This window comes from Thalassophryne amazonica, chromosome 4 (genome assembly GCF_902500255.1).
Source record: "Thalassophryne amazonica chromosome 4, fThaAma1.1, whole genome shotgun sequence".
NCBI classification, from domain to species: domain Eukaryota; kingdom Metazoa; phylum Chordata; class Actinopteri; order Batrachoidiformes; family Batrachoididae; genus Thalassophryne; species Thalassophryne amazonica.
The window spans coordinates 70,965,438-70,993,220 of NC_047106.1; the positions used below are offsets into that span (position 1 = coordinate 70,965,438).

At 43.0% G+C, this 27,783-nt stretch overlaps 1 protein-coding gene across 2 annotated transcripts; it reads right to left on the minus strand.

Annotated features, from left to right (window-relative positions):
• Positions 1 to 27: 27 nt before the first annotated feature.
• On the minus strand, positions 28 to 27,743 carry slc33a1 (solute carrier family 33 member 1). Of its 2 annotated transcripts, XM_034168095.1 has the most exons (10): positions 27,732 to 27,743; positions 26,142 to 26,153; positions 10,357 to 10,859; positions 10,069 to 10,228; positions 5,130 to 5,325; positions 4,776 to 4,975; positions 4,409 to 4,593; positions 4,166 to 4,283; positions 839 to 1,054; positions 28 to 761 (listed from the first exon to the last, which is right to left on the minus strand). In XM_034168095.1, the coding sequence occupies exons 3-10, from the start codon at positions 10,815 to 10,817 to the stop codon at positions 594 to 596; spliced, it is 1,704 nt and encodes a 567-aa protein (XP_034023986.1). In that variant the 5' UTR covers positions 10,818 to 10,859; positions 26,142 to 26,153; positions 27,732 to 27,743; the 3' UTR covers positions 28 to 593. The 2 variants fall into 2 exon arrangements, with proteins under 2 accessions (XP_034023986.1, XP_034023984.1); XM_034168093.1 differs by lacking the exons at positions 26,142 to 26,153; positions 27,732 to 27,743 and adding an exon at positions 12,069 to 12,251.
• Between the last annotated feature and the right edge of the window lie 40 nt (positions 27,744 to 27,783).

The following is a 27,783-nucleotide window of genomic DNA, read 5'->3' on the forward strand; positions in this document are numbered from 1 at the left end:
AAAAACCTGAAACTGAATGTTTTTTTAGTACACCAATTTAACTGCCTACATTGAATAAAAGCAAATAAGCCAACAACTGGTGCAGAATGGTGCATGTGGTATTGCTTTTGCCTGCATTTCCCTGTACTGTCACACAAAATAAACGACAGGCCTGCAAACGACTCCAGCATGTGCACACTGAGGTTTCCACAGTGAATCAAATAACTAATATTTTGTTAGAGAACTGCAGCACAACATCCACACAGGCTAAAATAAGCCTGCAGTATTATCTAACGGTGCGTTATAACCTCACCCTACTGTATTTTGGCTATACTGAGTGAAATAGAACATTTTGGTTTGACATGAAAAATAATTTAACATTTAAATCTTTTATTTTCTTTGAACAAATGCATCTAAGATGCAGATTGCAGGGATTTTTTTCTTTCACCAGATTTAAGGTGATGAGTGATAAAATGTGAGTGCTTCTGTCTTCTAGCAGCTGGTGAACTGGATGAACTGACCCACACAGGTAGGAGGGGTTTTCTTATTTGTCCAGTTATTTTGGAGCCGAACCTGCAGCCGTCCTTCAGGAGGAGTCTGTGCTGCCGATGACGTCACTTGTCCAGTCTGCACTTCCATGCAGCAGGGCTCTGCTCCTGCAGCTGCTTCATTTTCTTTCCTAGCCACAACCACCAGGCAAATCCAATCACCACGCACACCACAGACTCCACATAATAGCCGTCCAGTGTTGTCACACAAGCTCCGCCCTCCTTAACACACTGCTGGAAACGGGCACAGAAGAAGACCGCTTAGTTTAGAATCTGAAGATGATCTCACGTGCACACATTGTATTACTTACCGCTGCTTTCTCTACAGACCCGCAGCTCTGCCCAACAGCTCCTTGGCACTCCTTTGAGGTTAGCGGGTCCACGAGCCACAGGGCCACCGTGGAGGGCCAGTTCCCCCCCAGGTTAGTGACAGTGTTCAGCAGAGTCATGTAGGTCCCGCCAATGAGCGGGTCGCTTACTTTGGCATGGAAAGCCATGCAGGCCACGTACATACTGTAGAGCGCCACCTGAGGTCAAACAACAAATATAATGAGTTACAACACAGAACAGCTATAACTTGTCCCTCAGTATAAGCACAGGTACCGTACGGAGGAACCCAATTTACACTTCTTTGAGCCGCGATCTCATTGTTTCGGTCATTACACAAAGTTCATGACTAAAGGCTTGTATAAGATGTAAACAGATGAGTAAATTGAGAGTCTCGCCTTCTGGCTCAGCTCTCTCTTCACCGTAACGGTCTGGTACAGCATCTGCAGGACCTCAAATGCAGCCCCAATCAGTCTGTCAGTCTCACCCTCCATCTTACGCCCACTTGTGACCAAAACCCAGAGATACCTGAACTCCTGCACTTGGGCCAATAACTACCAATTCAATCACAACACACTTTTCTGGCAGAGGACCACAGTCTCAGATTTGGAGGTGCTGATTCTCATCCCAGTCCCTTCACACTCATCCTCAAACCTGCCCTGTGCACATCAGAGGTCACTCCCTGGTAAAGCCAACAGAACCACATCATCCGCAAACAGCAGCAATGTAATTCTGATGTCACCACCTTGACACCTTCCAGTCCCTGAATGTGCTTTGTAATCCTGTCTATGAAAATCACAAACAAGGAGCAACCTTGGCTGTCATAAAATGAAAAAAGTGGTTCAGTGAAAAATTAAGCAGTTTAAAGTAGAGCGGAAACAGGCACAGCACCTGTTTACACTGGGTACTAGCTACTGCAGTGCTGCTAGAGAGTGCATGAACGCGTTGGCTTTTACACACCGTTTATTCATTATAGCTAAAAATTTGGTTCTTAAGGATTAAAACTGAATACATTTATGCCTTTTTTATCGCGTAGTGAAAAAGCTACATATGATTAAAAAAATACAAAAGCCAAAATAACTGATTACATATGTAACTGAATGCTTTAGTGTAACAATCAAATCATCACTTTTACAGCGTTTTCCTTGAATATTCCATATTTATATTGAATATTAGTATTTATCTGAGTTAATTTAGAATGTTTTATTCAAATTTAAGGCTTCGCATTACCATTTCCATGGCATCTCCTTTACATTTCAAGCCATTAATCCAGTTTTGATACCAAGTAATAAAATAAAATAAACAAAATAAAAAACAAGAACATGTCTTGGCTTGGGCCATGTCTGTAGCATGGCCCAAGCAGAGGGTCACCCCTTTGAGTCTGGTCTGCTTGAGGTTTCTTCCTCAGAAGGAGTTTTTCCTTACCACTGCTGCTCTGGGGATTAGTAAGGTTAGACCTTACTTGTGTGAGGCGCCTTGAGGCAACTCTGTTGTGATTTGGTGCTATATAAATGAAAATAAATTGAAATTGAAACATTGCTAGGGTGGCACTGTAGTCTTGGAATACTGGTACCATGTGTTCTCTCTTTACAATTTAGAAAAATACATAATCATGATATTATTGAAGAAGGGACAATATTTTAACATACCATTAAATAAACAAAATAAAATATATTGCTTTAACACAAAAGTTAACACTATAGGGTCAAATCTAAATGTATGATCCGTGGGTTCCAGCTTTTCTTAACTGTCAGGTTTAGTTTAGCGGTTATCTTCTCCATAATAAACCATCACCGTTCTCTTTTTCCACTGGTTTACTGTAGGTGGTAAAGGTTTATACCAGGATACAGTGATCATTTCTTAGCCACCAGTACCCTAAATAGGTACAAATTTCTTTGCTTAGTAAATCACCCGAGAGCACTCCGAGGACAAAGGAAAGGAGGTTCAAATCAACATAAATATTGAAATTTCCTTCCTAATTCCCTCCCAAAATGATTTGAGCTTTGGACAATCCCAGAAAATGTGTGTGCGATCCCAAATTTGGCCACATTGTCTCCAACACAAATTAGTTTTAGTGTCATGAAAATTATAAATGGAGTTCAAAAGTATCTCATGTTCACTTTCCAAAAAAATTCTTTCCACGTTGAACCGTTAGTTAATTTGTGTCCACTCTCACACACCAACTCCCATTCTTGATCATCAATTACAATGTTCATTTCTAATTCCCACCCCTCCCTTAACTCAAGAGCACCCCCCAGCATAGTAGATTGTAAACATTTGTAGAAGTTTGAAATCATTTTATCACATTTACTTTCTTTAATGACCTTCATGAAAAACAATTCCAAATCAATAGGTTGCGGCCTGTCCTTAAAAATTGAATTCTGTCTCTGTTTTACTTGACCACAAGGTTGCACAAATTTGAAAATGTACTATGATCTCTCCAATGACAAGTTTAAAGAAACCTGGCTGTAAAGGTTGGTTTAGATGTGTTAAAATAAACTGTAATTATGCAACCTCTTATTTTGACTTTCATATTTTTAATTTAAGTTGGATCGTGTTGTATAGACCAGTGCAGCACGTTGGCTTAGTGGTTAGCACTGCTGCCTCATAGCAAGAAGGTTGTGGGATTGTTTGCCACCCTTTCTGTGTGGAGTTTGCGTGTTCTCCCCATGTTTCCTTGGGTTCTCTCCGGGTGCTCCACATCTAAAGACATGCAGGTTAGGTGGACTGGAAACTTTAAATTGTCCGTAGGTGTGCATGCCAGTGTGTATGTGTTTGTTTGTCTATATATGGCCCTGTGACAGACTGGTGTCCTTTTTTAAACAATGCAATAAACTACAAATTATTAGTATGTTAACTGCATGGATGTTGTCAGCATAGTACACTTTCGATACCGGTCAGTGGCAAAGGCAGACCGGAAACATGATTTGGGCGGGGTCAAGAACACCCCAAAAGTATACCATTGCTTTTATAATTACATGTACTCACATAGTGCCATAATTGCCAATTTCAATTCAATTCAATTTACTTTCATTTATATAGCACCAAATCACAACAAGGTGCTTCACACAAGCGTCAACATGACAATAACAGGAGAGTTTGTGTTAAACGTGAGAGAGAACCATAAGAGAGGCCAAAAGCAGAAATTGCCAAACTTCTGATTACAGGAAGAGCAAAGTGTATTTTTGACATGTAATAATAGATCTCAACGCTGGCAACATAAAGGTGTACATACGTATGCAAAATATGACCCCTTTAAAAAACAAGAAAAGCATGCATAGGGTGTAGGGAAAAAATAAAATATTGCAGACCTGATGCAAGGCGTAGCTAAGAACAACTATGGCATAATAGTATACAGGGAACCCTCCCTCTTGTTTCACACTGGGGGTCCACCACACCAGCAGGGCATACTCCAGGCCTATGAGTAACCTGCAACCACAGAACAGCAACACAGTTAGCATGCAGTTTATCAGCTGTAAGCATCTTCTTTTATTTTCTAAAAACTCCACATTCCTGTCTACGCAGGAGTTTGAGCCCCTGTGTGTTTTTATGACCTAAAAGGGAAGGCTTTGTAGAAAACATCCAGAGGTCGGGGTCCTGCCGTGTATTTACTGATCATCACTGGTAACAAGATCTGCAGGGGCACCATGGGCACTGCCAGCAATGCCAACTGCTCCTTGGGAACACCAGCCTCCACCAGCTTAAGACCCGTCACTGCGTCTGCTGCACAGAAACCCATCTGCAAAACACACACACATGAAACTGTAGTTCCACACAAACATGCAAACAGCAACTTGCCAACTATTTATTTTCTATAAACTGGCTGACTTCACTTATGGACTGAAAACAAAAATAAGATCGTATTTGTTAAAAGTACATTGACAGTAACAATGTACACGATCCAAATCACTACTCCAATACCTTAGCGGTGAGGAGCAGCAAACAGAAGGTGAACACTGCGGGCATCTTAATGATGGAGAGCAACAACTTGTAGGTTTCCATGACCCCCTCTGTCTCCTCCTGAACACTCCTCTGTCCTCTGCCGTGGTTGTTCTCCTTTTTCAAGATAGCGACCAGAGTCGTGGAAACCAAGAACAACATTCCCCCCCAAAATAAGAAGTCTACAGCAGAACAGAATGGAAGTCATCAGTTTCCTTCTGTGACATAAATGCAATTTCAGAGTTAAAACTACAGACTGCAAAAAAAAAAAAAAAAAAAAAAGCATTTCACTCATTTATGAAATCAGAGATGATTTAATGTTGTGCACAGAGATACCCGATAAGGTGACGATGCCAGTGTCCCTGGGCTCCGTCCTCAGGTATTTGTTGCAAAACTCAGTCGACTCCAGTGCAAGGAAAAGCACGTTGCCGCAGAAGTAGCCAGCTGTTTGGCCCACGGAGTTACACGTGGATGCATAACCCACGTTCTCTCGAGATAACATGGTCAGGGCCCAGCCATCCACAGCGATGTCCTTGAAAACAGAGGAGCGAGTCTCATTACAGGACAGTCGCTGGTCAAACTACAGTACATACAAGACTTATTCTGAACACAATATGACTTTTACAGCCAGTTTTCTTTCAACAAGTCAAGGGATGGACATATCAACCTTTGCAAGTCACTGAATATGTCTCTTATTTCCATCAATCGTTAAGAAATACAGTGTGGTAGTCTGTGGTAAATCTGTCTGGAGATGGAAGCCCTAAAAATTGAGTGACTGTGTAAGAAGATGATGAGCGAGGGAAGCCACCAATCCATGCATGAAGGATTTTGGACTTTGATAACTGCGCTCATCTGCAATCAAGTCAAGTCTGGGAGCATGTTGCTGGTGCCACGCTTCACTGCATCCACCAACACCTGGGTCCTGGATGGCAACCACCCAGGCACAAAACCGGTCCATCCCCACATCTCTAAAATAACCATCTATCTGCTGCAGCCAGTCTGCAATCAATGTGGCTGAAGTTGCGAAAGGATGACAGCCGCTTTTCTATGTGTGTGAAATCTTAACTTTTTAAATGACTGACAAACTTCATTATGTTCTGTGCTTTCTATCATTTTTCTGACACTGTTTGCAGTGTCCCGCGACTCGAACCCGGAAAAGCGGTTGAAGATGAGTGAGTGAGTGTTTGCAGTGTGTGTCTGCTGACTTGATTCTCTTTTCTCTTGCCTGTAGTTGCTACTTAGAATGAGTCAGAATAACTAGAGCACAAACCTCTGCCAACACTAGTTTCCAATTCCACAAAATTTTACCTTGGAAAAACTTTTTCAAGGTCAAAGTCCTGTTAGAACCACTTCTAACAGGACTTTGACCTTGAAAATTTTCATAAGCTAAATTAGATGTGATCAAATGTCAGCAGTATGTATTTAGTTCATGCACTTGAATCAAAGTTTTCTGTGGTGGTGTCAGTTTTTTTTTTTTTTCAATTTCAATTCAATTTTTCAATTTATTTTTATTTATATAGCGCCAAATCACAACAGAGTTGCCTCAAGGCGCTTCACCCAAGTAAGGTCTAACCTTAATAATCCCCAGAGCAGCAGTGGTAAGGAAAAACTCCCTCTGAGGAAGAAACCTCAAGCAGACCAGACTCAAAGGGGTGGCCCTCTGCTTGGGCCATGCTACAGACACAATTTAAAGAACAATTCACAAAACGAATATACAAGAAATGCTGTTGGTGCACAGGACAGGAGGGTTTTCAGCACAAATACCACACCCATCTCTGGATGGAGCTGCACCTTAAACAGAGAGAAAAAACAGAATCAGGCATCAGAAAGACAAGAAAAACTGTATAATTTGTCAGCATTAAACAACAAGAAAAACAGTACATACTAAGGTGATCGCCGGCCACTAGCACTAAGCTTCACTAACAGACCCAGAATTTAGACAAGTTGAGGCCGTGGCCCACTCCGTTTCCTAATAAAATTAATTAAAAGAGTAAAAAGCGCAGACTGTACTATGCCAGTATGCTAGCCATACAAAAGTGAAAATAAGTACGTCTTAAGTCTGGACTTGAAAGTCTCCACAGAATCTGACTGTTTTATTGACGCAGGGAGATCATTCCACAGAACAGGGGCACGATAAGAGAAAGCTCTTATTCACCCCAGGGACACAAAGTAGTCCTGCACCCTGAGAACGCAAAGCCCAGGCCAGTACATAGGGTTTTATTAGGTCAGCTAGGTATGGAGGTGCCAGTCCATGAACAATTTTATAGACTAATAGCAGAACCTTAAAATCTAATCTCGCTGGGACAGGAAGCCAGTGAAGGGATGCCAAAATGGGTGTAATGTGGTCGAACTTTTTGCTTCATGTCACAAGTCTGGCTGCAGCATTTTGGAGAGCCCTAATGCTGGACTGCGGTAAACCAGAAAATAGAACATTGCAGTAGTCCAATCTAGAGGAGATAAATGCATGGATCAGGGTCTCAGCATCAGCCATAGACAGGATGAGACGAATCTTCGCTATATTTTGCAGGTGGAAGAAAGCAGTCCTTGTATTATCTCTAATGTGGAGGTCAAAGGACAATGTAGGATCAAAAATTACCCCAAGGTTCCTCAGTTTGTCAGTGTGATGTATGACACACAAGCCTAGGCTAAGCTTTAACTGGCCAAGTTGATGCTGATGTCTCACTGGACCAAGAACCATTATTTCAGTCTTATCAGAGTTTAAAAGTAGGAAGTTTCTAGACATCTAACTTCTCATTGATGTAAGGCAATCTAAGGAGTTTATGTGAATGAGATTATCAGCAGTTATCAGCATATATAACTGAGTATCATCAGCATAGCAGTGAAAGGTAATCCCAAAATGCCGCAATATGTGCCCAAGGGGTGCTATATAAAGGGAGAAAAGAGGGGGCCTAAGATGGATCCCTGTGGAACCCCAAATTTCATGTCACTAAGGTTAGAGGTAGTGTTACTGTGCAAAACAGTAAGAACGACTAGTCAAGTATGACGTCAACCATGCAAGGGCACTCTGAGTAATCCCAAAGTGATTTTCCAGCCTATCAAGTAGAATATGAGCCAACTCGTGTTTCCAACTCTTTGGTTTCTGAATTCTTTTTGAGATAATTTTCACAGAACATTGGTTATCTTTGCTATGCACAACTTGCTTTTTGGCACTTGGTTTCTGACTGATAACTGGAAGATAGACAAACAGGCATAAAATTGGAACCTCCATCCAATTTTGGTGGTGTAGGTAAATCTATAACAGAAAAATGAGAGTGACTGAGTGTTACAGATTTTATATATATATATGTTATCACTGTTAAACATTTGTACCTTTGTCTTCTTTCTGATGAAAATGTTATTGTGCTGCTTTGTACCTGTCTGTCTTCAAAATAACCCTGATAATGTACTTGTTATTCAACTTTGTCTTAAGTATGCTGAGGTCAGTCTGAACTGGGAGTGAAGATAGTATGCTGAGGTCAGTTTTGACTGTTGTGAATTTGTGATGCAGAACAGATGATAAGTGCAACAGAAGAGCCTGCAAGAACGGGATGTGCTGACCTTTGATGATAAGATTAAAGGAAAGAAACTGTTTCTCCACGCAGCTGCACTTATTGACGCATGTGTTTGTTTTACTTGAAGAAACTTGTCATGCGTTCTCCTCCCCCCCCCCCCCCCCCCCCCCCCCCCTTAGGACAAGTTTCACGCTGTGGGTAGGTTTTCCTAATAAAAAGAGTGAGCAGGCGCAACAGTCCTTAGTGCTTTCAGTGGTACTACGTGTATGGACTGTTTGCACTCCTCGCGAGCTAAATTTGACTTTCTGTCTCACTGGTGGTTCTTGACTCTGTCTTGTTAAAAGTTTGAAGAATGTTTGGAGGAGAAAATACCCAACACTGAGGCACTATTGACTGAGATATAATGCAAAATATAGACCAAAAGGGCTTTTCAATATTAAATTCAAATGTCCACAAAATCCATAATCCAAATCAGATCTGGATCAAACTTTGTCAAGTGATAGTGAGTACCAGTGCTGCACCTCACTTTCAAATATCAGAGTGACTGGGGCACGTTTGATTAAGATATAATGTAAAATATACATTAAATGGGGTTTTCAATGTTAAATTTAAATGGCCACAAAATATGTAATCTGGATCAGATCCAGATCAAACTTTGAAAATTCATTCAATGTTAACGATAGGGATTTTTCCAATTTTCCAAGAGTTTTCCTGACTTAAACCTATGACCTTGAAAATGTAATCAGTTCCTGCCTATCATAATATGAATCTTCAGTAAAAGTTTCATTATGATATATGAAAAATTGTGGGCTCCAGGCTGTTCACAAACAGACAAACAAACAAATACAAGTGAAAACATAACCTCCACCCAACTTTGTTAACAAGAAATTCTAAATTTTGAGAGCAATACAAACAACACAGGACAAACTGACCAAAAAAAAACCCCTCCAAAAAAAGCATCACATTTGAACTTGTGACTTCTTCACAGTCACATTTTACAACACACTTCCCAAAGGAGGAAATGAATATGTAAATAAATCGGTTCATTAGCAACACCACCAGAGGTGTCCACTCTTGTGATTATGTTTGTCTCAGCACAACATCTTGAACACATAACTTATTTTGATCAAACTGTAAGTACACTGGGCCTATGAGTTCAGGCTGATGAAGTTAATTTGGAGATTAAGACAGAGTAAGAGTGTGGTTTTCAACCTTGATCCTCATAGGCTGCATATTTTACATCTCTCCTAGCACTAGCTACAGCTAATTAGCTCATTCAAGTGCATTCGGCCCATCATGAGCTCAGACAAAAGGACCGGAATTTAAAATAAAACAAAACACTGGCTTAGTGGAAGAAATTCAGCATAATGTAACTTTAGTAAATTTTTAGGGAACATATTCAGGGAATGATGCACAGCCGATCTGCTCTGTGTCAGCCTGATCCTGTCAGATCTCAGAAGCTAACCAGTGCAGGACATGGTTAGTACTTGGATGGGAGACCTCTTTGGAACATCAGCAGCTGTGTGTGTTCCTCCAGGTAAAACTGGAGTTGCATCAGGAAGAGCATCCGGCGTAAATCTTGTGTCAACTACCAGTGCGGATCTCGCTGTATCCGCTGTGGTGACCCCAAACGCAAAACGGGAGTACCCAAACGGACAACAACATTCAGGGAATGATGCAATGCCCTGTGAAGTGACAAAATCATACAGCACTGGTTTTGTGTGTGTGTGCATGTTAATGTTATAGTGTTTGTCAATGCCTGCCTGAGTGGCTGCCAAAAAGGTCAGCATAAAGAAGAGTGCAGTGAGTGTGACCACTCTGGGCCCCCGGCCTCCCTCGCTCTCCAGAAGCGAACTGACTGTAGTGGAAAGGTAGAGCATGAAGAGACCCAGCAGGTACTGTGTGGGGATCAGCCAAGACTTTCTGTGCAAACAAGTGTGAAATGGCACAAAACCAAGGAGAAAATTCAATGAAACACAATGAAAGTTTAAATACTGCAGCATACATCCATACTAATTAAAATAGCCAACTAGCGTTTCTGTCCTTCTCACCTTCTGCCAAACCTGCTGAAGTAAAGAGCATCCACCATTGGTGCCCAGAGAAGTTTGAGACTGAACGGCCAGAAGACAAAGCTGAAGAAAGCTTGGTCTGTGTAGCTGACCTTCTTACTCTGCATGATGAGAGGGATGCTGCCAGCCAGTCCCAGAGGAACTCCCTGCAGAACATAGAGGAAGAGAAGCAGCAACACGTTGCCCAACTCGCCGTGGATCCCAAGCCGTGACCTGGGCAACACATTTCCCAACTCTCCGTGGATCCCAGGCCGTGACCTGAGATGCCTCCTGTCCTCGGAGTCAGAGTCATTCAGAAGAGCCTGTGCTGCTTCTTCTATTTGCAGTCCAGATTCATATCTGTCTCCTTTGCTTGTGTCCAGCATCCCGTCAACCATAGGGGAGGAGGTGATCTGTTTCCTCTGTCTCCCGTTCTTGTGCGTTATCAAATCTGAGTAGTCCATGGTGGAGCAGTGGGCATCAAAGCTGTTGTGCCCTCAGTAAACCTGCCGAGAGGAAGAGCTGTTGAAAAAGCCAGAGGCTGAACTGTACAGCAAACCTATGAAGTGACCATGAAAAACTCTGAATTCTACTGAGATTAAAATGGATACATTTTTTAAAGAAAAGCTGAGCCAGGCAGCACAGTGGCTTGGTGGTTGGCACTGTTGCCTCACAGCAAGAAGGTCATGGAATTGATTTCTAACTGTGGCCTTTCTGTGTGGAGTTTGCATGTTCTTCCTGTGTTTGCGTGGGTTCCCTCCGGGTGCTCCGGCTTCCTCCCACATCCAAAAACATGCAGGTTAGGTGGACTGGAAACTTTAAATTGGCCGTAGGTGTGCGTGCAGGTGTGAATGTGTTTGTTTAGGGTATAGAAATGGAATGGATGGAGAAGCTGACCCTCAAAAGCAAATGCACAAAACCTATGCCCATAGAAAAGTGTTACATGGCCAAACTGTCATAGGTGACGTTCCCTCACAATGCAAGTGATACTTCTCATCTTCATCTCCCAAAGCAGCACACAGTCACACAATGTCATTCCACCACCACCCAAGGATTCTCTGAAGAGACCTGGTACCAAAGACATCCACTTGTTGCCTCAAGTCACTGCCTAGCATCAAGACTGACAACCTTAATGTAAGACAGGAAGACTCGGACCCTCGTTCTTAAGCGAATGTACAATAATGCCCCTCTGGGTCATGTAGATTACTGGAAGAAGAACATATCAACATGACCAAATACCTCTGTGCAGTGACCTCATGACTCTACAAGCTCCTCGCAGGTGTCTCTCCATCTCAAAGGTCAAGATCAGTGAATGTCTCTTCAAGTTCAACATGTTCGTCACATACAGATACACGTCTGATGGGTGAGTTCAGGAAGTCACTTACTACTGCCTGGATCTGAGTCTTGATCCAGGACAATCACAAACTCAGACACTCAGACAAGTTACTTTTCCCACAACATGACCTCTTTAAGAAGTGAAGTTTTCTATTACAAGACTGTTCCTGACTTTTTTTAACCCCCCCCCCCCCCCCCCCCACACACACACACAGGAATCAGATTAGTAGGAATGACTGAGTCAATCACAAACTCTCACCTAACATTAACACATGTAATGCCTAAAAGAAAGCTAAATGACTCAGGCTTGCTATGTGTCGAGCACCTACATTCGATGAAAAAGTGAAATATCCGAACATTACATAAATATGAACACATACCTGGAAATGACAGCAGGTCATCAGCATGCCAAAGCATAAAAACAATTTCAAGAGGCTCAATCAAAGCCGAATTCACTTCATTTTTAGTTTATCCAAACAAACATTCGTGCCATTTTAATAATGGTTAGAAATACACGAAAATAACAGCCGTTTGTCCGAAAACAGTTAAAAACCTAAACAGCAGGAAGTGCAGCGTGTGTAACATCTAAATGTTTCCGACTGCTACAGCTGACGTGTCGCAGCAGAAGTGTTCCTACAAAGGTTTTTTGTGTGTCCCTACAAAGGTGTTATTGTTGCAGTGCTGCCACCTGCTGCATCAGTCCGTTATAGCAGCACTAAATCCTAGAGTCCAGTGTCTTCAGGTTTTTTAAAAGCCAACACTTGCCCCTCCCACTTGACCCTATCCTTAAAATACCTCCTACAGACACTTCTTTCAGGTCTATTCTTCTAAATTCTGAGAAGCTCTTGCCTTTCTCTAGAAAATGTATTACAATATCTGAGAACATGCTCCCCTGTCTCTGGCTGTGGACATTCCAAACATAGTGCATCCTGATGGTTTCCTCCTAGGAGGAAGAGAGTACTGTTCTAAGAAAGCATGACCAATTCTCAGTCTAGCAATAGTGACTTCATCCTTTCTTTTCAACCTCTTCTTCTACAACTATTTACTGAATCTGTCACTCTACTAGCTATGGAAAATAAATGTCTGCCCTTAGTTTCCTTCTCCCAGTGTTTTAGCCATTGTAGTTAATTTCCCTCCATACAATACACTTGCCCTCTGCTTTGGAAAGATTGATACTGATGTCTATGTCTTCTTTTGTCACAGCTTTTGTTGGCCAAGCTATCCAACTTCTCATTTGTTGGGATACCTATATGTGCTGAAACCCACATCATTGTTATCTCACTCCCTTTCCCTGCCACATCCCTAATCACCAAAAGAATGTCGTAAATGAGGTCTTGCCAACTCCTGGATGAACCTGTCCCAATACTCTTGATAGCTGATACAGAGTCACTGCACACTTACTGGCTTCCAGTGTTACGATGCAATCACTCACCTCTGTTCTCCTCCATCCTCCAAGTTCCTCGTCCTCAGCTCTCTGCATCCCACCTTTCCCTGGTGCCAGCTCCATATACTCCAGGACTCCAGCTCATTCTCAGACTCCCAAGTCTGTCCCTGTGTGCGCTGCGGTTCCCGAACTTCCACCACTATATGTGGGCCCAGTGTTGCAGACCGAACAGTCCGTCCCTAAAAAATCGGTCCGGTTGCATCTGCACGTGTCATTTCGGACTACAGCAGCATGCCTGAGATGTAGTCTCTTCACCCAAAGCAATCAAATGGATTAATGGGATTATTAACCAACCTCTTAAAACCTCTTAAATCATTTTAAAGTCAGTTTTGAGCAGAAACAAGACTGTTTAAAGCAGAAACCTGACAAAATTCCGTGATACTTTGAAATGACCGATGCGCAGTGAATGCATCAGCTAGCAGCTCATGTAGCCGCGGCACTCTGATCGCTTCCGCCGCCCTTTATGATCAATCAATCAATTCAATCAATTTTTTTATATAGCGCCAAATCACAACAAACAGTTGCCCCAAGGCGCTTTATATTGTAAGGCAAGGCCATACAATAATTATGTAAAACCCCAACGGTCAAAACGACCCCCTGTGAGCAAGCACTTGGCTACAGTGGGAAGGTGAAATAATGATAAATTTATGTGGAAATGGTTATTGTACAAAAGCTTCAGATATCTGTCGCTGAGATAGACGATGACTGGAGTGCAGTTTGAAGCAGAAACGACGTGTTAATCCGTGAACCGCATCATCAGGGGAGATCGATTTTTAAGGGGACCGTTCGGTTAGCGACACGGGTCTCGGCTCTCCAGGCTTCCTCCAGCTCAGCACCTTAGTTATTTATTATTGTAAATAAAGCTCTTTTCGTTCACAACCTGTTCTTGTTCTTGCTCCCAGCGTTTGAGTCCATCACCTGTACCAATCTGGTCCCATCCGGATCTGTAACCACAACACCTTGCCCAGCTCAGTCTCACTGTGGAGCAAATGACTGCTTCCTGAGGATGTGGCATGAGGCTTAACTAACTAACTAATTAACTAACTAACTGTAGTCACCAGACCTAAGTTTTGGAAATGAAAGAAACTAACCAACAAGCTCATTTAAAGCTACATGTAACTTCTGCCACACCTACTCATAACTTCCATGAGTCAGTTCAGTTTAATTTATTTAAACAGCACCAAATCATATAATGTTAACTCCACCTTACTCACGTCATGAGCAACATTCTGATGCTGACCTCAGTCACAGGAGGTTACATTTAGAGTGCACCTTCAATTAATAATACTTTCATAAAAATAAAAATAATAAATCTGTGCTTCCCAAGCAGAGAGCACCGACTATATGATTCCAGGGATGGGCAATCATGTGCCATGAAGGGCCGAAGCACTGCAGGTTTTCCTTGCTACCAATCACCTCAGCAGGTGATTTCATTAATGTTCAGGTGTTTCAGCAGGTGATTTCATTGACAACCAGGTGGTTATGTTCAAGGGAGAAGCTCATCAGCAACCCACCTGCTGAGGTGATTGGTTGCAAGGAAAACCTGCAGTGTCTCGGCCCTCGTTGCCCACCCCTGGATGAGACAGTCACAAACCTTCACTGTATTTGCCTGAGATCTTACACGACTTCAGAGCATTTTATCTGAAAGCTATCACAAATGTGTGTTCACCCAACATCACTTAGGAGCCCTAATGTCAACCTTACTATGCATTTAATAGAAACCATGAAACCATTAAAATCCAATTTGTGAAATCACAACTGGAAATCAATGAATGTAAAAACTTTCTTTGGTCACACTTCACCTTTACTCCTCCATACTTTTTTCAAAAGAAACAGAACAGCCTCTCTCTCCTTATAAATTGGCCTTTAAGGGACCCTGATGCGCACATGAGACTAACATTGACTTGGAGGTAATGAAGAACATGATGGTATGCTCTGCGGCTGCTGTAAGTGCACGTGAAAATGCTTATCTTTACAGAATGCATGTGATCACGTTTGAATATCGTCGTCATGTGATAACTGAGCCAGTTTATTCACTAGCTCCTTGTCATCATCAGAGGATCCTAGAGGTCATGTTAGGTATGGCATGTGGCGCATCCAGAATGCATTATCCCTGCAGTTGTTACGGGAAAACAGTGTTCATATGTATGTAAGCAGTGTTCAAATGTATGTAAGCAGTGTTCAAATGTATGTCGGCATCAATGCACCCTATTGTCTGCCTGGGTGGTTTCCATCAGGGCACAAGGCAGTCCCATAGAGTGAGTGGTGGATGTAACAACGCACGGCAGTAGTGCATGTTCCACAACCTGAGCTGACCTGAATATAACTCATGTACATTGGTTCATATCCTGATAGCCTTCGGAAATATCTATATGATCTTAATGAACAATTAGAAAACGGTAGTCACTGTATTCATTTTGGTCATTTAACACACTGTCTTCTGGGTGGCCATTGTTATTATTATTACGCCAATGAAGCTGGAGGAGGTTATGTTTTCATCCCTGTTTTTTTGTTTGTTTGTTTGTGAACAGCCTGGAGCCCACAAAATTTCACACATGGTTATGATTTTCTTCTTTTTATTATTATTTTTACTGAAGATTCATATCCTGATAGCCAAGGCATGATTCAAGCCAAGAAAATCTTGGAAAAATTTAAAAATCCCTATCCTTAACATTGAACAAATATTAAAAAATTCATAACTCTGTGAAAAAAAGATCAAATTTCTTTCATATTTGAGAGTGTTATGTAGGATGGTATCCTTTATTTGGCTGACAAAGCTTGGTCTGGATCTGATCCAGATTACAGATTTTGTGGCCATTTAAATTTAACATTGAAAACCCCATTGAATGAATATGTTACATTCTATCTGTCTATTCAGTGAGAGTGCCTGGTTGCACCTCACTGTTACAAATGAGAGTGATTGAGGCACTTTTGATTGCAATATAATGTGGCTTTTCAATATTAAATTCAAAATCTACAGTCCACAAAATCTACAGTCTGGATCAGATCTGGGTCAAACTTTGTCCGGTGATAATGCGTATCTGTCTGCACCTCACTTTCAAATATGACATTCATTGGGTATTGTGTGATTAAGTTTCATCTGCATCTGACCCATATTGTGGATTTATCAGATATTTGATATTAATATTGAAACCCCTTTGATCTATATTTAGTATTATATGTTTGCTTATGAAAATTCACTTCTAACAAGAATTTGACCTTGATAATTTTTTCCAAGGTAAAAATTTGTGGAATTGGAAACTAGTGTTCACGGAGGTAGGTTTGCACTGTACGAGCGCTGTGCTCTAGTTATTATATTTATTACCCTTAAAATGTATTTAAAGTTTGCATATAGTGTATTTCTTTAATATTTTGAAACATATTAACACCCAAAAAGAAATTTTAATTTCTCGAGGCCATTCACTCCTGTTGTCTGAAACAGTATTAATTACTATTTAATATCTGATGTTATGTTATTAACATGAATACATAAAATTAAACCTTAGGTGACCCACAGATCAGATTTAAGAATAGCTGAAGACTACCACCTTGACAACGATCAACATGACTGGATAAATCAGTCCTGTGTGCATGTCTGCCTGTGAACATGATTAACTAAATACAGCTGGACAGATTTTCACCAAATTTGGTGGGAATATTACCTCAGCAGATATCTCGAGATAATTAACTTTCGAAAAGGATCAGACAAAGGTCAAGGTCAAAGGTCTGGAAAAACATTGTGTGAAAACAGATTTTTTGCAACACTGATGTGCAAAAATATTCAGCCCCTTGGTATTTCACTTTTTTTTTTTAATTTGTTGATGCCATTCCAAATACAAAAAGAAAGTTAGGCTTCTCAATATAAAAATTTCTAAAATTATCTTCCTTAAACTCAAACTCAAAGCAAATCTCTACAACGTGATATAATTAAATTAAAGATATAAAAGCCACGATGATTGCATAAGTAATGGGATGATTTGGTATAAAACCTGTAAACAATCAGTTCTCAGTTACTCGGTTGTCAGTTTTCTTCAGACAAGTCAGGGGATGGATACGTGAACATTTGCAAGTCACTGACTGCCTTGGACTTTATTTACATCAATTACACATGAAGAAATACAAACATATATTGACATGGCAGAGTACACTCAATCAATCAAACAATCAGTCAATCATAAATAATATTTTATTTACGTTTTAACGGTGTCTGCAGAAGGGCGTGTGTGTGTGCATACATGAGCTTCTGACAAGAGCAGAAGTTAGCTTTGAATTAACAGTTTTTGTGCATGCTGATGTCCGTGAAAAACGTCTTGTAAATCACTCCAGAGGTGTTATCAGGTTCCAAAAACAGCGTTTTCAGTTTTACAAGTGTTTATTTCTCTCTAGCTATTACATATTATGTGAGAAACGTTATATTTACATATAAAGCGGTTTTGGAGCGCCAGAGAGAGACCAGTCAATGATGTCGACATTATGCTGCGTTTACACATAACGGCCACAAGTTACGAATGCCACGAAGTATACATTCTTGTCCGCTGATCACGAATGTGATGATTTGAGGCAGAGGCATCAGGTGTCCTCAGGAACTGCTGCAACCTGTTACCACGCGTTACAATTAATGACACGTGTTTCTGGAGAATTATCAGGAACCATTACACACGGTCAAGAAATAATGTTCGACACTGCTGTGTGCTATTGCAGGTAACAGCGCATCGTTATGTTCTGTCACGTTGTGAATGAGGTGAACTGTCTCCACACACACCCCTATATTCATCCATCAGCTGCTGAACAATTCAGATTGCTCCAGTTTGCTCCTCAAAATCCACAGCAGAAGAACTTTGTGACTGCATGCTTAGATGGGCTCTGTGCCATGGAGTGGCGCAGAGAGGAGGAGGAGACAGAGACAGCCAGATGTGTGGCTCCACGCGGCTCTTGTCTCACACGTTTTCCCAAACATCAGGCACAGCAGCAGCAGGTGGAACACCTGCAAAAGCACGCTGAGGAGCATTGGAATGAAACTTTTAGCCGACTTAGTGTCACTGTCCTTCTTCAGCATAATGCAGCAATGAAACTGAATGCGGTGCAGCAGGGTTTAATTGTGCGCACGTCAGAGAAGAACGCTGTTACGCTCTATTAAGGATCACCACTAATCAAGACGTATCAACATGTTGCAACCTCCATGACATGAGGCAAAATAAGGGTGGTGTGTGACATTTGTGGAAGATTTCTGTGAGAGCCAAATACATGCTCCATGAAAATGATGAATATCAAGCACCAACACGCATTATTAAGAAACCGATTCAGATGCGTTAAGTCACGTTAAGTATGTCAGGAATGTGCCAAGAATGACACAAATATGACATTCGTAAAGCGTCCTGCCTATGTGTAAACGCAGCATAACAAGGACTGCTTTCCTCCACCTGTGAAATATAGCGAAGATTCCTCCCATCTTGTCTATGGCTGATAATGAGACATTGATTCATGCGTTTATCTCTTCTAGATTGGACTACTGCATTGTTCTACTTTCTGGTTTACTACAGTCCAGCATTAGGGGTCTCTAATTGGTTCAAAATGCTGCTGCCAGAATTTTGATAAGAAGCAGATAGTTTGACCACATTACACCCATTTTGGCATCTCTTCACTGGCTTCTGGTTCCTGAGAGATCAGATTTTAAAGTTCTTCTACTAACCTATAAAATTGTTCAGAGACTGGCACCTCCCTACTTAGCTGACCTAATTAAACCCTATGTACCGGCCCAGGCTCTGCGTTCTCAGGGTTCAGGACTACTTTCTGTCCTTAGGGTGAATAAAAAGTGTCACAGAGCTTTCTCTTATAAGATAAGATAAACTTTACTGATCTCACAGAGGAAAAATTCACATGTTATGTCAGCTCTTAAGAAAACACACAAGGTGGGTGCAAGTAGAGGAAAATGTTCATCAAACAGCGTGTGCAAGGATAAGCAATGATAATAATACTTGTAAGTTATGTAAGAGTACAAGACATAAGAAATGAGGTAGAAATAGAATATGTATATATATACACACACGCACACACATACATACCTATACGAGGTCTCTTAGATAATAAACCGACCCTTTTATTTTTGTTTTTTAACTATATGGATTTGAATGACATGCGATTACACCAATCATGCTTGAACCCTTGTGCGCATGCGTGAGTTTTTTCACGCGTTGGTGACGTCATTTCCCTGTGGGCAGGCCTTGAGTGAGATGTGGTCCCGCCCTCTCGGCTGAATTCCTTTGTTTCACACGCTGCTCGAGACGGCGCGTGTTGCTTTATCAAAATTTTTTCTGGACCTGTGAGGAATATCCGAGTGGACACTATTCGAGAAATTAAGCTGGCATGAGGACTTTGTGCGGACATTCCACTGTTTAAGGACATTTTTTAATGAAAGACGTGCGCGCAAATTTGCCGAGTCGTTTCCGTGACGACTCGGCAAATCTGTGTGCGCCGCGACAGGAAAAACACCTCCGTGTTGAAAACCATTTGTAAAATTCAGGTGGCTTTTGATGGCTTTCAACAAGTGAGTAACTGAGAAATTGTTTAACAGCTTGGGCATGTTCCAACTTGCCCGTTAAGGTTTCCAACGGAGGTGTTTTTCCTGTCGCGAACCCCCGCAGTCGGGTCCGGCCCGACATGCGACTCTGCCCGCATGTTCTTTCATTACAAAATGTCCGTTAACAATGGAATGTCCGAATAAACTCCTCATGCCGACTTCTTCTGAAAGTTCTCTGTTCTCTGACGACTTACTGGGTCAACAGAGCCTGAAATGTGGAAGTTTTTAACTGAAACGGCGAGACGCTGCTGCCTCGAAGCGCAGATCGCCGTCAGACGCCGTGGGCCGTCCTTACGGCGACACTACCAGACCAAAATCTCTCATCAGCCGTTAAAATTTTTACCGAAAACCAGCTGAATTTATCGACTGGTGTCCACTCAGTTGTGCCTTACAGTTTTGAAAAAAATTTGATCAAACAAAGCAGCAGTCTCTGAGCCATTCCTAAACAATGAAAAAAACGACGAGAGGGTGGGAGAGTCCTCACTCAAAGACTGCCCACAGGCAAATGACGTAACCAACAGGCGTGAAAAAACTCTCGCATGCCCACGAGGGTTCAAGCATGTCTGATGTAATCACACGTGATTCAAATCCATATGGTTTTTGAAAAAAATAATAAGGTCGGATACTTTTCTAATAGACCTCGTATATATACACGCAACAAAAATATAAATGAAACACTTTTGGTTTTGCTCCCATTTTGTATGAGATGAACTCAAAGATCTAAAACTTTTTCCACATACACAATATCACCATTTCCCTCAAATATTGTTCACAAACCAGTCTAAATCTGTGATAGTGAGCACTTCTCCTTTGCGGAGATAATCCATCCCACCTCACAGGTGTGCCATACCAAGATGCTGATTAGACACCATGATTAGTGCACAGGTGTGCCTTAGACTGCCCACAATAAAAGGCCACTCTGAAAGGTGCAGTTTTGTTTTATTGGGGGGGGGGGGGGGATACCAGTCAGTATCTGGTGTGACCACCATTTGCTTCATGTAGTGCAACACATCTCCTTCGCATAGAGTTGATCAGGTTGTCAATTGTGGCCTGTGGAATGTTGGTCCACTCCTCTTCAATGGCTGTGCGAAGTTGCTGGATATTGGTAGGAACTGGTACACGCTGTTGTATACGCCGGTCCAGAGCATCCCAAACATGCTCAAGGGGTGACATGTCCGGTGAGTATGCCGGCCATGCAAGAACTGGGACATTTTCAGCTTCCATGAATTGTGTACAGATCCTTGCAACATGGGACCGTGCATTATCCTGCTGCAACACGAGGTGATGTTCTTGGATGTATGGCACAACAATGGGCCTCAGGATCTCGTCACGGTATCTCTGTGCATTCAAAATGCCATCAATAAAATGCACCTGTGTTCTTCGTCCATAACAGACGCCTGCCCATACCATAACCTCACCGCCACCATGGGCCACTCGATCCACAACACTGACATCAGAAAACCGCTCACCCACACGATGCCACACACGCTGTCTGCCATCTGCCCTGGACAGTGTGAACCGGGATTCATCCGTGAAGAGAACACCTCTTCAACGTGCCAAACGCCAGCGAATGTGAGCATTTGCCCACTCAAGTCGGTTAAGACGACGAACTGGAGTCAGGTCGAGACCCCGATGAGGACGACGAGCATGCAGATGAGCTTCCCTGAGACGGTTTCTGACAGTTTGTGCAGAAATTCTTTGGTTATGCAAACCGATTGTTTCAGCAGCTGTCCGAGTGGCTGGTCTCAGACGATCTTGGAGGTGAACATGCTGGATGTGGAGGTCCTGGGCTGGTGTGGTTACACGTGGTCTGCGGTTGTGAGGCTGGTTGGATGTACTGCCAAATTCTCTGAAATGCCTTTGGAGACAGCTTATGGTAGAGAAATGAACATTCAATAAACGAGCAACAGCTCTGGTTGACATTCCTGCTGTCAGCATGCCAATTGCACGCTCCCTCAAATCTTGCGACATCTGTGGCATTGTGCTGTGTGATAAAACTGCACCTTTCAGAGTGGCCTTTTAATGTGGGCAGTCTAAGGCACACCTGTGCACTAATCATGGTGTCTAATCAGCATCTTGATATGGCACACCTGTGAGGTGGGATGGATTATCTCAGCAAAGGAGAAGTGCTCACTATCACAGATTTAGACTGGTTTGTGAACAATATTTGAGGGAAATGGTGATATTGTGTATGTGGAAAAAGTTTTAGATCTTTGAGTTCATCTCATACAAAATGGGAGCAAAACCAAAAGTGTTGCATTTATATTTTTGTTGAGTGTATATATATATACGAGGTCTATTAGAAAAGTATCCGACCTTATTATTTTTTCAAAAACCATATGGATTTGAATCACGTGTGATTACATCAGACATGCTTAAACCCTCGTGGGCATGCGAGAGTTTTTTCACGCCTGTCGGTTACGTCATTCGCCTGTGGGCAGTCTTTGAGTGAGGAGTCGTCCACCCGCTCGTCGATTTTTTCATTGTTTAGGAATGGCTCAGAGACTGTTGCTTTGTTTGATAAAAAATTTTTCAAAACTGTAAGGCACAACTGAGTGGACACCATTCAATAAATTCAGCTGGTTTTCGGTAAAAATTTTAACGGTTGATGAGAGATTTTGGTCTGGTAGTGTCGCTTTAAGGACGGTCCACGGCGCCTGACGGCGATCTGCGCTTCGAGGCGGCAGCGTCTCGCCGTTTCAAGTTGAAAACTTCCACATTTCAGGCTCTGTTGACGCAGTAAGTCGTCAGAGAACAGAGAACTTTCAGAAGAAGTCGGCATGAGGAGTTTATTCGGACATTCCATTGTTAACGGTCATTTTGTAATGAAAGAACGTGCGGGCAGAGTCGCATGTCGGGCTGGACCCGACCGCGGGGGGTCGCGGCAGGAAAAACACCTCTGTTGGAAATCTTAACGGGCAAGTTGGAACATGCCCAAGCTGTTAAACAATTTCTCAGTTACTCACTTGTTGAAAGCCATTAAAAGCCGCCTGAATTCTACAAATGGTTTTCAACACGGAGGTGTTTTTCCTGTCGCGGCGCACACAGATTTGCCGAGTCGTCACGGAAACGACTCGGCGAATTTGCGCGTACGTCTTTCATTAAAAAAATGTCCTTAAACAGTGGAATGTCCGCATAAATTCCTCATGCCGGCCTCTTCTGAATCTTCTCTGTTCTCTCACGATGTCCTGGGTGAATTAAGCCTTAAATTAGGATGTTATCAGCTCGAAACAGGCCGACGACAGCGCCTGGAAGCGCTGCAGGACGTCCCGCTCCGTGGGAAGTCCTTACACCGACAGAAACACCCCATAATCTCTCATCAGCCGTTAAACTTTTCACAGAAAACCAGCTTAATTTCTCGAATAGTGTCCACTCGGATATTCCTCACAGGTCCAGAAAAATTTTTGATAAAGCAACGCGCGCCGTCTCGAGCAGCGTGTGAAACAAAGGAATTCAGCCGAGAGGGCGGGACCACATCTCACTCAAGGCCTGCCCACAGGGAAATGACGTCACCAACATGCGTGAAAAAACTCACGCATGCGCACGAGGGTTCAAGCATGATTGGTGTAATCGCATGTCATTCAAATCCATATAGTTAAAAAAAAAAATAAAAGGGTCGGTTTATTATCTAAGAGACCTCGTATACGAGGTCTGTTAGAAAAGTATCCGACCTTTTTATTTTTTTCAAAAACCATATGGATTTGAATCATGTGTGACTGCATCAGCCAAGCTTGAATCTTCGTGCGCATGCGTGAGTTTTTTCACGCCTGTCAGTTGTGTCATTCACCTGTGAGCAGGCTTTATGTGAGCAGTGGTCCACCCCTCTCGTCGGATTTTTACTGCGAATAAATGTCTGAACGATTTGGAGCTTTGCTGCATCAATTTTTTCCAGAAACTGTGAGAGACCTCCAGGTGGACACCATTCGGAAAATTCAGATGGCTTTCAGGGATGATTTTATGGGGATTACACAGATTAAGGAGTGCTCCAGCCGGTTTAAAGACCGCCCACAGCTGCTGAGAGCGCGCCGCGCTCCGAGCGCCGATCGACAGGCTGAAACAACCAGATCATTTCCAACGTGAAGGCTTTGTTGATCCGGGACGTCATCTGACTTACACAAAAATGGCAGGAGACATGGACATCAGTACTTTTTCGGCACATTCCACTGTTACAGGAGTTTTTTTCATGGAAAGAGAAGCAGAGGGATGCGCCACGGAGCTGTTCATGGCGCGGCACAAAACCACCTCCGTGTTGGTCTCACAGGACAGCTTGGAGATGGCTTTCAGATGGCTTTCGGTGGCTTTTCAGTCGTGTGACTATCCGAGAAATCGTGGATGAGCCTGGACATGCCAGAACATGTGCTGTGAGGCTTCATCACAGCGTTGCTTTGCGCCATGCAGCTCCGCCGCGTCGCGCGGAATTCCTCCGCTCCTCTTTCCATGACAAAAACTCCTGTAACAGTGGAATGTGCCGTTCATTTCCAAACTGGACGCTGTGTTTTATCCGGGACGTGGTCTGACTAGCACAGGAATTGTGGAAGACGTGGACATCAGCACTTTTTTGGCACATTGAGACAGACGTGCGGCACTTGCATCAGACAAGCTTGAACCTTCGTGCGCATGTGTGAGTTTTTTCACGCCTGTCGGTTGCGTCATTCGCCTGTGGGCAGGCTTTGAGTGAGCACTGGTCCACCCCCCTTGTCAAATTTTTATTGTCAGGGAAATGGCTGAGAGGCTGCCGCTTTGCTCCATGAAATTTTTTTCAGAAACTGTTAGAGACAGCCAGTTGGAAACCATTCGAAAGATTCAGATGAATTTCGGTTAAGATTCTGTCAGCGTCACACGGATTAAGGAGTGTTAAAACCTTTTTAAAGACGGCCCACAGTGGCGGAGGGCGCACGGCGCACCGAGCAGCCATCGACAGGCTGGAACGACCAGATCATTTCTAAACTGAACGCTGTGTTGATCCGGGACATCGTGTGACTACCACAGAAATGGCAAGAGAGCTGGACATAGCACTTTTGCGGCACATTCCACTGTTACAGGAGATTTTGTAATGAAAGACATGCAGAGGATTTCGTGCATCGGCACGTAGCCAACGTGCTCAACAACAACAAAAAAAAGCTCAACAAAAAAACCTCCGTGTTAGAAACCATTCGTAAGATTCAGACGGCTTTCGGTGGCTTTTCAGTTGAGTGAGTATCCGAGAAATTGTTTAACAGCTGGGCATGTTCCAACTTGTCCTGTGAGACTTCCAACACGGAGGTGTTGTTTGTCCAGCGGCATGAGCAGCTGTCTCCCGACACGCGAATCCGTCTGCACGCTTTCATTACAAAATCTCCTTTAACAGTGGAATGTGCCGATAAAGTGCTGATCCCAACCTCTTCTGAAACTTCTCTGCTAGTCACACAACATCCTGCATCAACAGAGCCTTAAATTTGGAAGTGACCTGCTTGTTCCAGCCTGTCGATGGCCGCTCGGGGTGCAGTGCGCCCTCCGCCGGCGTGGGCCGTTTTTAATCCAGTTTTAATGGTCCTTAATCTGTGTGATACCGATAGAATCTTCACCGAAAGCCATCTGAATCTTCCAAATGGTTTCCACCTGGCTGTCTGGCAGAGTTTCTGAAAAACTTTTCATGGAACAAAGCGGCAGTCGCTCCGCCATTCCTAAACAATAAAAATCCGATGAGGGGGGGTGGACCAGTGCTCACTCAAAGCCTGCCCACAGGCGAATGACGCAACCAACAGGCGTGAAAAAACTCACGCATGCGCACGAAGGTTCAAGCTTGTCTGATGCAAGCGCACATGATTCAAATCCATATAGTTTTTGAAAAAAATAAAAAGGTCGGATACTTTTCTAACAGACCTCGTATACAGTGTGGAAAATAAGTATTTGAACACCCTGCGATTTTGCAAGTTCTCCCACTTAGAAATCATGGAGGGGTCTGAAATGTTCATCTTAGGTGCATGTCCACTGTGAGAGAAATCACAATGTATGATTTTTTTAATCATTTATTTGTATGTTACTGCTGCAAATAAGTATTTGAACACCTACCAACCAGCAAGAATTCTGGCTCTCACAGACCTGTTAATTGTTCTTTAAGAAGCCCTCTTATTCTGTACTCTTTACCTGTATTAATTGCACCTGTCTGAACTTGTTACCTGCATAAAAGACACCTGTTTACACACTCAGTCAATCACACTCCAACCTGTCCACCAGGACACCAGGGACAAAACTGTAGACCTGCACAAGGCTGGGATGGACTACAGGACAACAGGCAAGCAGCTTGGTAGAAGACAACTGTTATGATTATTTATTAGAAAGGGGAAGAAACACAAGAGGACTGTCAATCTCCCTCGGTCTGGGATTCCATGCAAGATCTCACTTTGTGGGGTAAGGATGATTCTGAGAAAGCTCAGAACTACAGAGGAGGACCTGGTCAATGACCTGAAGAGAGCTGGGACCACAGTCACAAAGATTACATTAGTAACACATGATGCTGTCATGGTTTAAAATCCTGCAGGGCAGCAAGGTCCCCCTGCTCAAGCCAGCACATGTCCAGGCCTATTTGAAGTTCACCAGTGACCATCTGAATGATCCAGAGGAGACATAGGAGAAGGTCATGTGGTCAGATGAGACCAAAACAGAGCTTTTTGGAATCAACTCCACTTACCATGTTTAGAGGATGAGAACAACCCCAAGAAAACTATCACAACCGTGAAGCATGGGGGTGGAAACATCATACTCTGGGGGTGCTCTTCTGCAAAGGGGACAGGACGACTGCACTGTACTGAAGGGAGGATGGATGGGGTCATGTACGGCGAGATTTTGGCAAACAACCTCCTTCCCTCAGTAGGAGCATTGAAGATGGGTCATGGCTGGGTCTTCCAGCATGACAATGACCCCAAACACACAGCCAGGGCAAATAAGGAGACCTGAACTCAATAGAAAATCTTTGGAGGGAGCTGAAACTTCAAACCTGAAAGATCTAGAGAAGATCTATATGGAGGAGTGGACCAAAATCCCTGCTGCAGTGTGTGCAAACCTGGTGAAAAACTACAGGAAACGTTTGACCTCTGTAATTGCAAAGAAATGCTACTGTACCAAATATTAAGGTGTTCAAATACTTATTTGCAGCAGTAACATACAAATAAATTATTAAAAAAATCATACATTGTGATTTCCGGATTTTTTTTTTTTTAGATTATGTCTCTCATTGTCTCATCATCAGTGGACATGCACCTAAGATGAAAATTTCAGACCCCTCCATGATTTCTAAGTGGGAGAACTTGCAAAACCGCAGGGTGTTCAAATACTTATGTTGGGAAAGTGTAATGACACGGACCCACAACAGGGGGCGTAAATGAACGGACAATAGATGAGTCAAAAATACAACACTTAACTGTTGTGAAATGTGCACAACGAAATACAGACAAATGCAGAATTTGGTTCACAATCAAAATATACAAAGTGACGTGTGGGTAGGCTCGAGGATAGGAGACGTCCGTCCCGAGTAGAACCGGATCCCACACGATTTCCACTGCCACCGAACCCGAAGGACACTGGAGCCGCCAAGTCCTGAGTCCCCAGGTGGTCACCGTCTCCGACTGTCGGATCTGGTACTGCTGGCAGGAAGCAGAAGACAGAAGTAATGAGTATGTGAAAAACACACCCAGTAAACAGTCAGCAAGTTCTTCTTGTATTAGTCGGGTGGGAAAGACACCTCCACCTCAAGTACACAGTTTATGCAGAGTCTGTATTCCTACTTATTGAAGTTTGGAGTGAGGAGTGAAGTGCGTCACTCCTCCACCATCCGCGAATCCAGCCTCCAGCTGAAAGTAGCGATCAAGACACCTGCAAACAGTTCAACACACACGAAAACAAGTACGTGCGTCAACACAACAACGGCTGAGAATTTACCGTGAAGGTAGATATCTCGGCGACGAGGTGGAGATGTCGTCCGGCTTTTGTGTGTGTGGGTGATGACCAAGTGATTGGTGACAGCTGTCATAGTTGATGAGTGACAGCTGTCACCCCGGCTGTTCCTGTGAGGCGGCAGCGCCCTCTCATGCCTGAA

Bases quoted from the DNA above. Each gene is read 5' to 3' on its own strand.
- slc33a1 (XM_034168095.1), bottom strand. From the start codon at position 10,817: ATGGACTACTCAGATTTGATAACGCACAAGAACGGGAGACAGAGGAAA. The intron at 4,976-5,129 runs GTATCTCTGTGC...GTTCTGCTGTAG, and splicing joins TGGCATCGTCACCTTATCGG to ACTTCTTATTTTGGGGGGGA. The intron at 4,284-4,408 runs GTCATAAAAACA...CTGTGGTTGCAG, and splicing joins TACAAAGCCTTCCCTTTTAG to GTTACTCATAGGCCTGGAGT.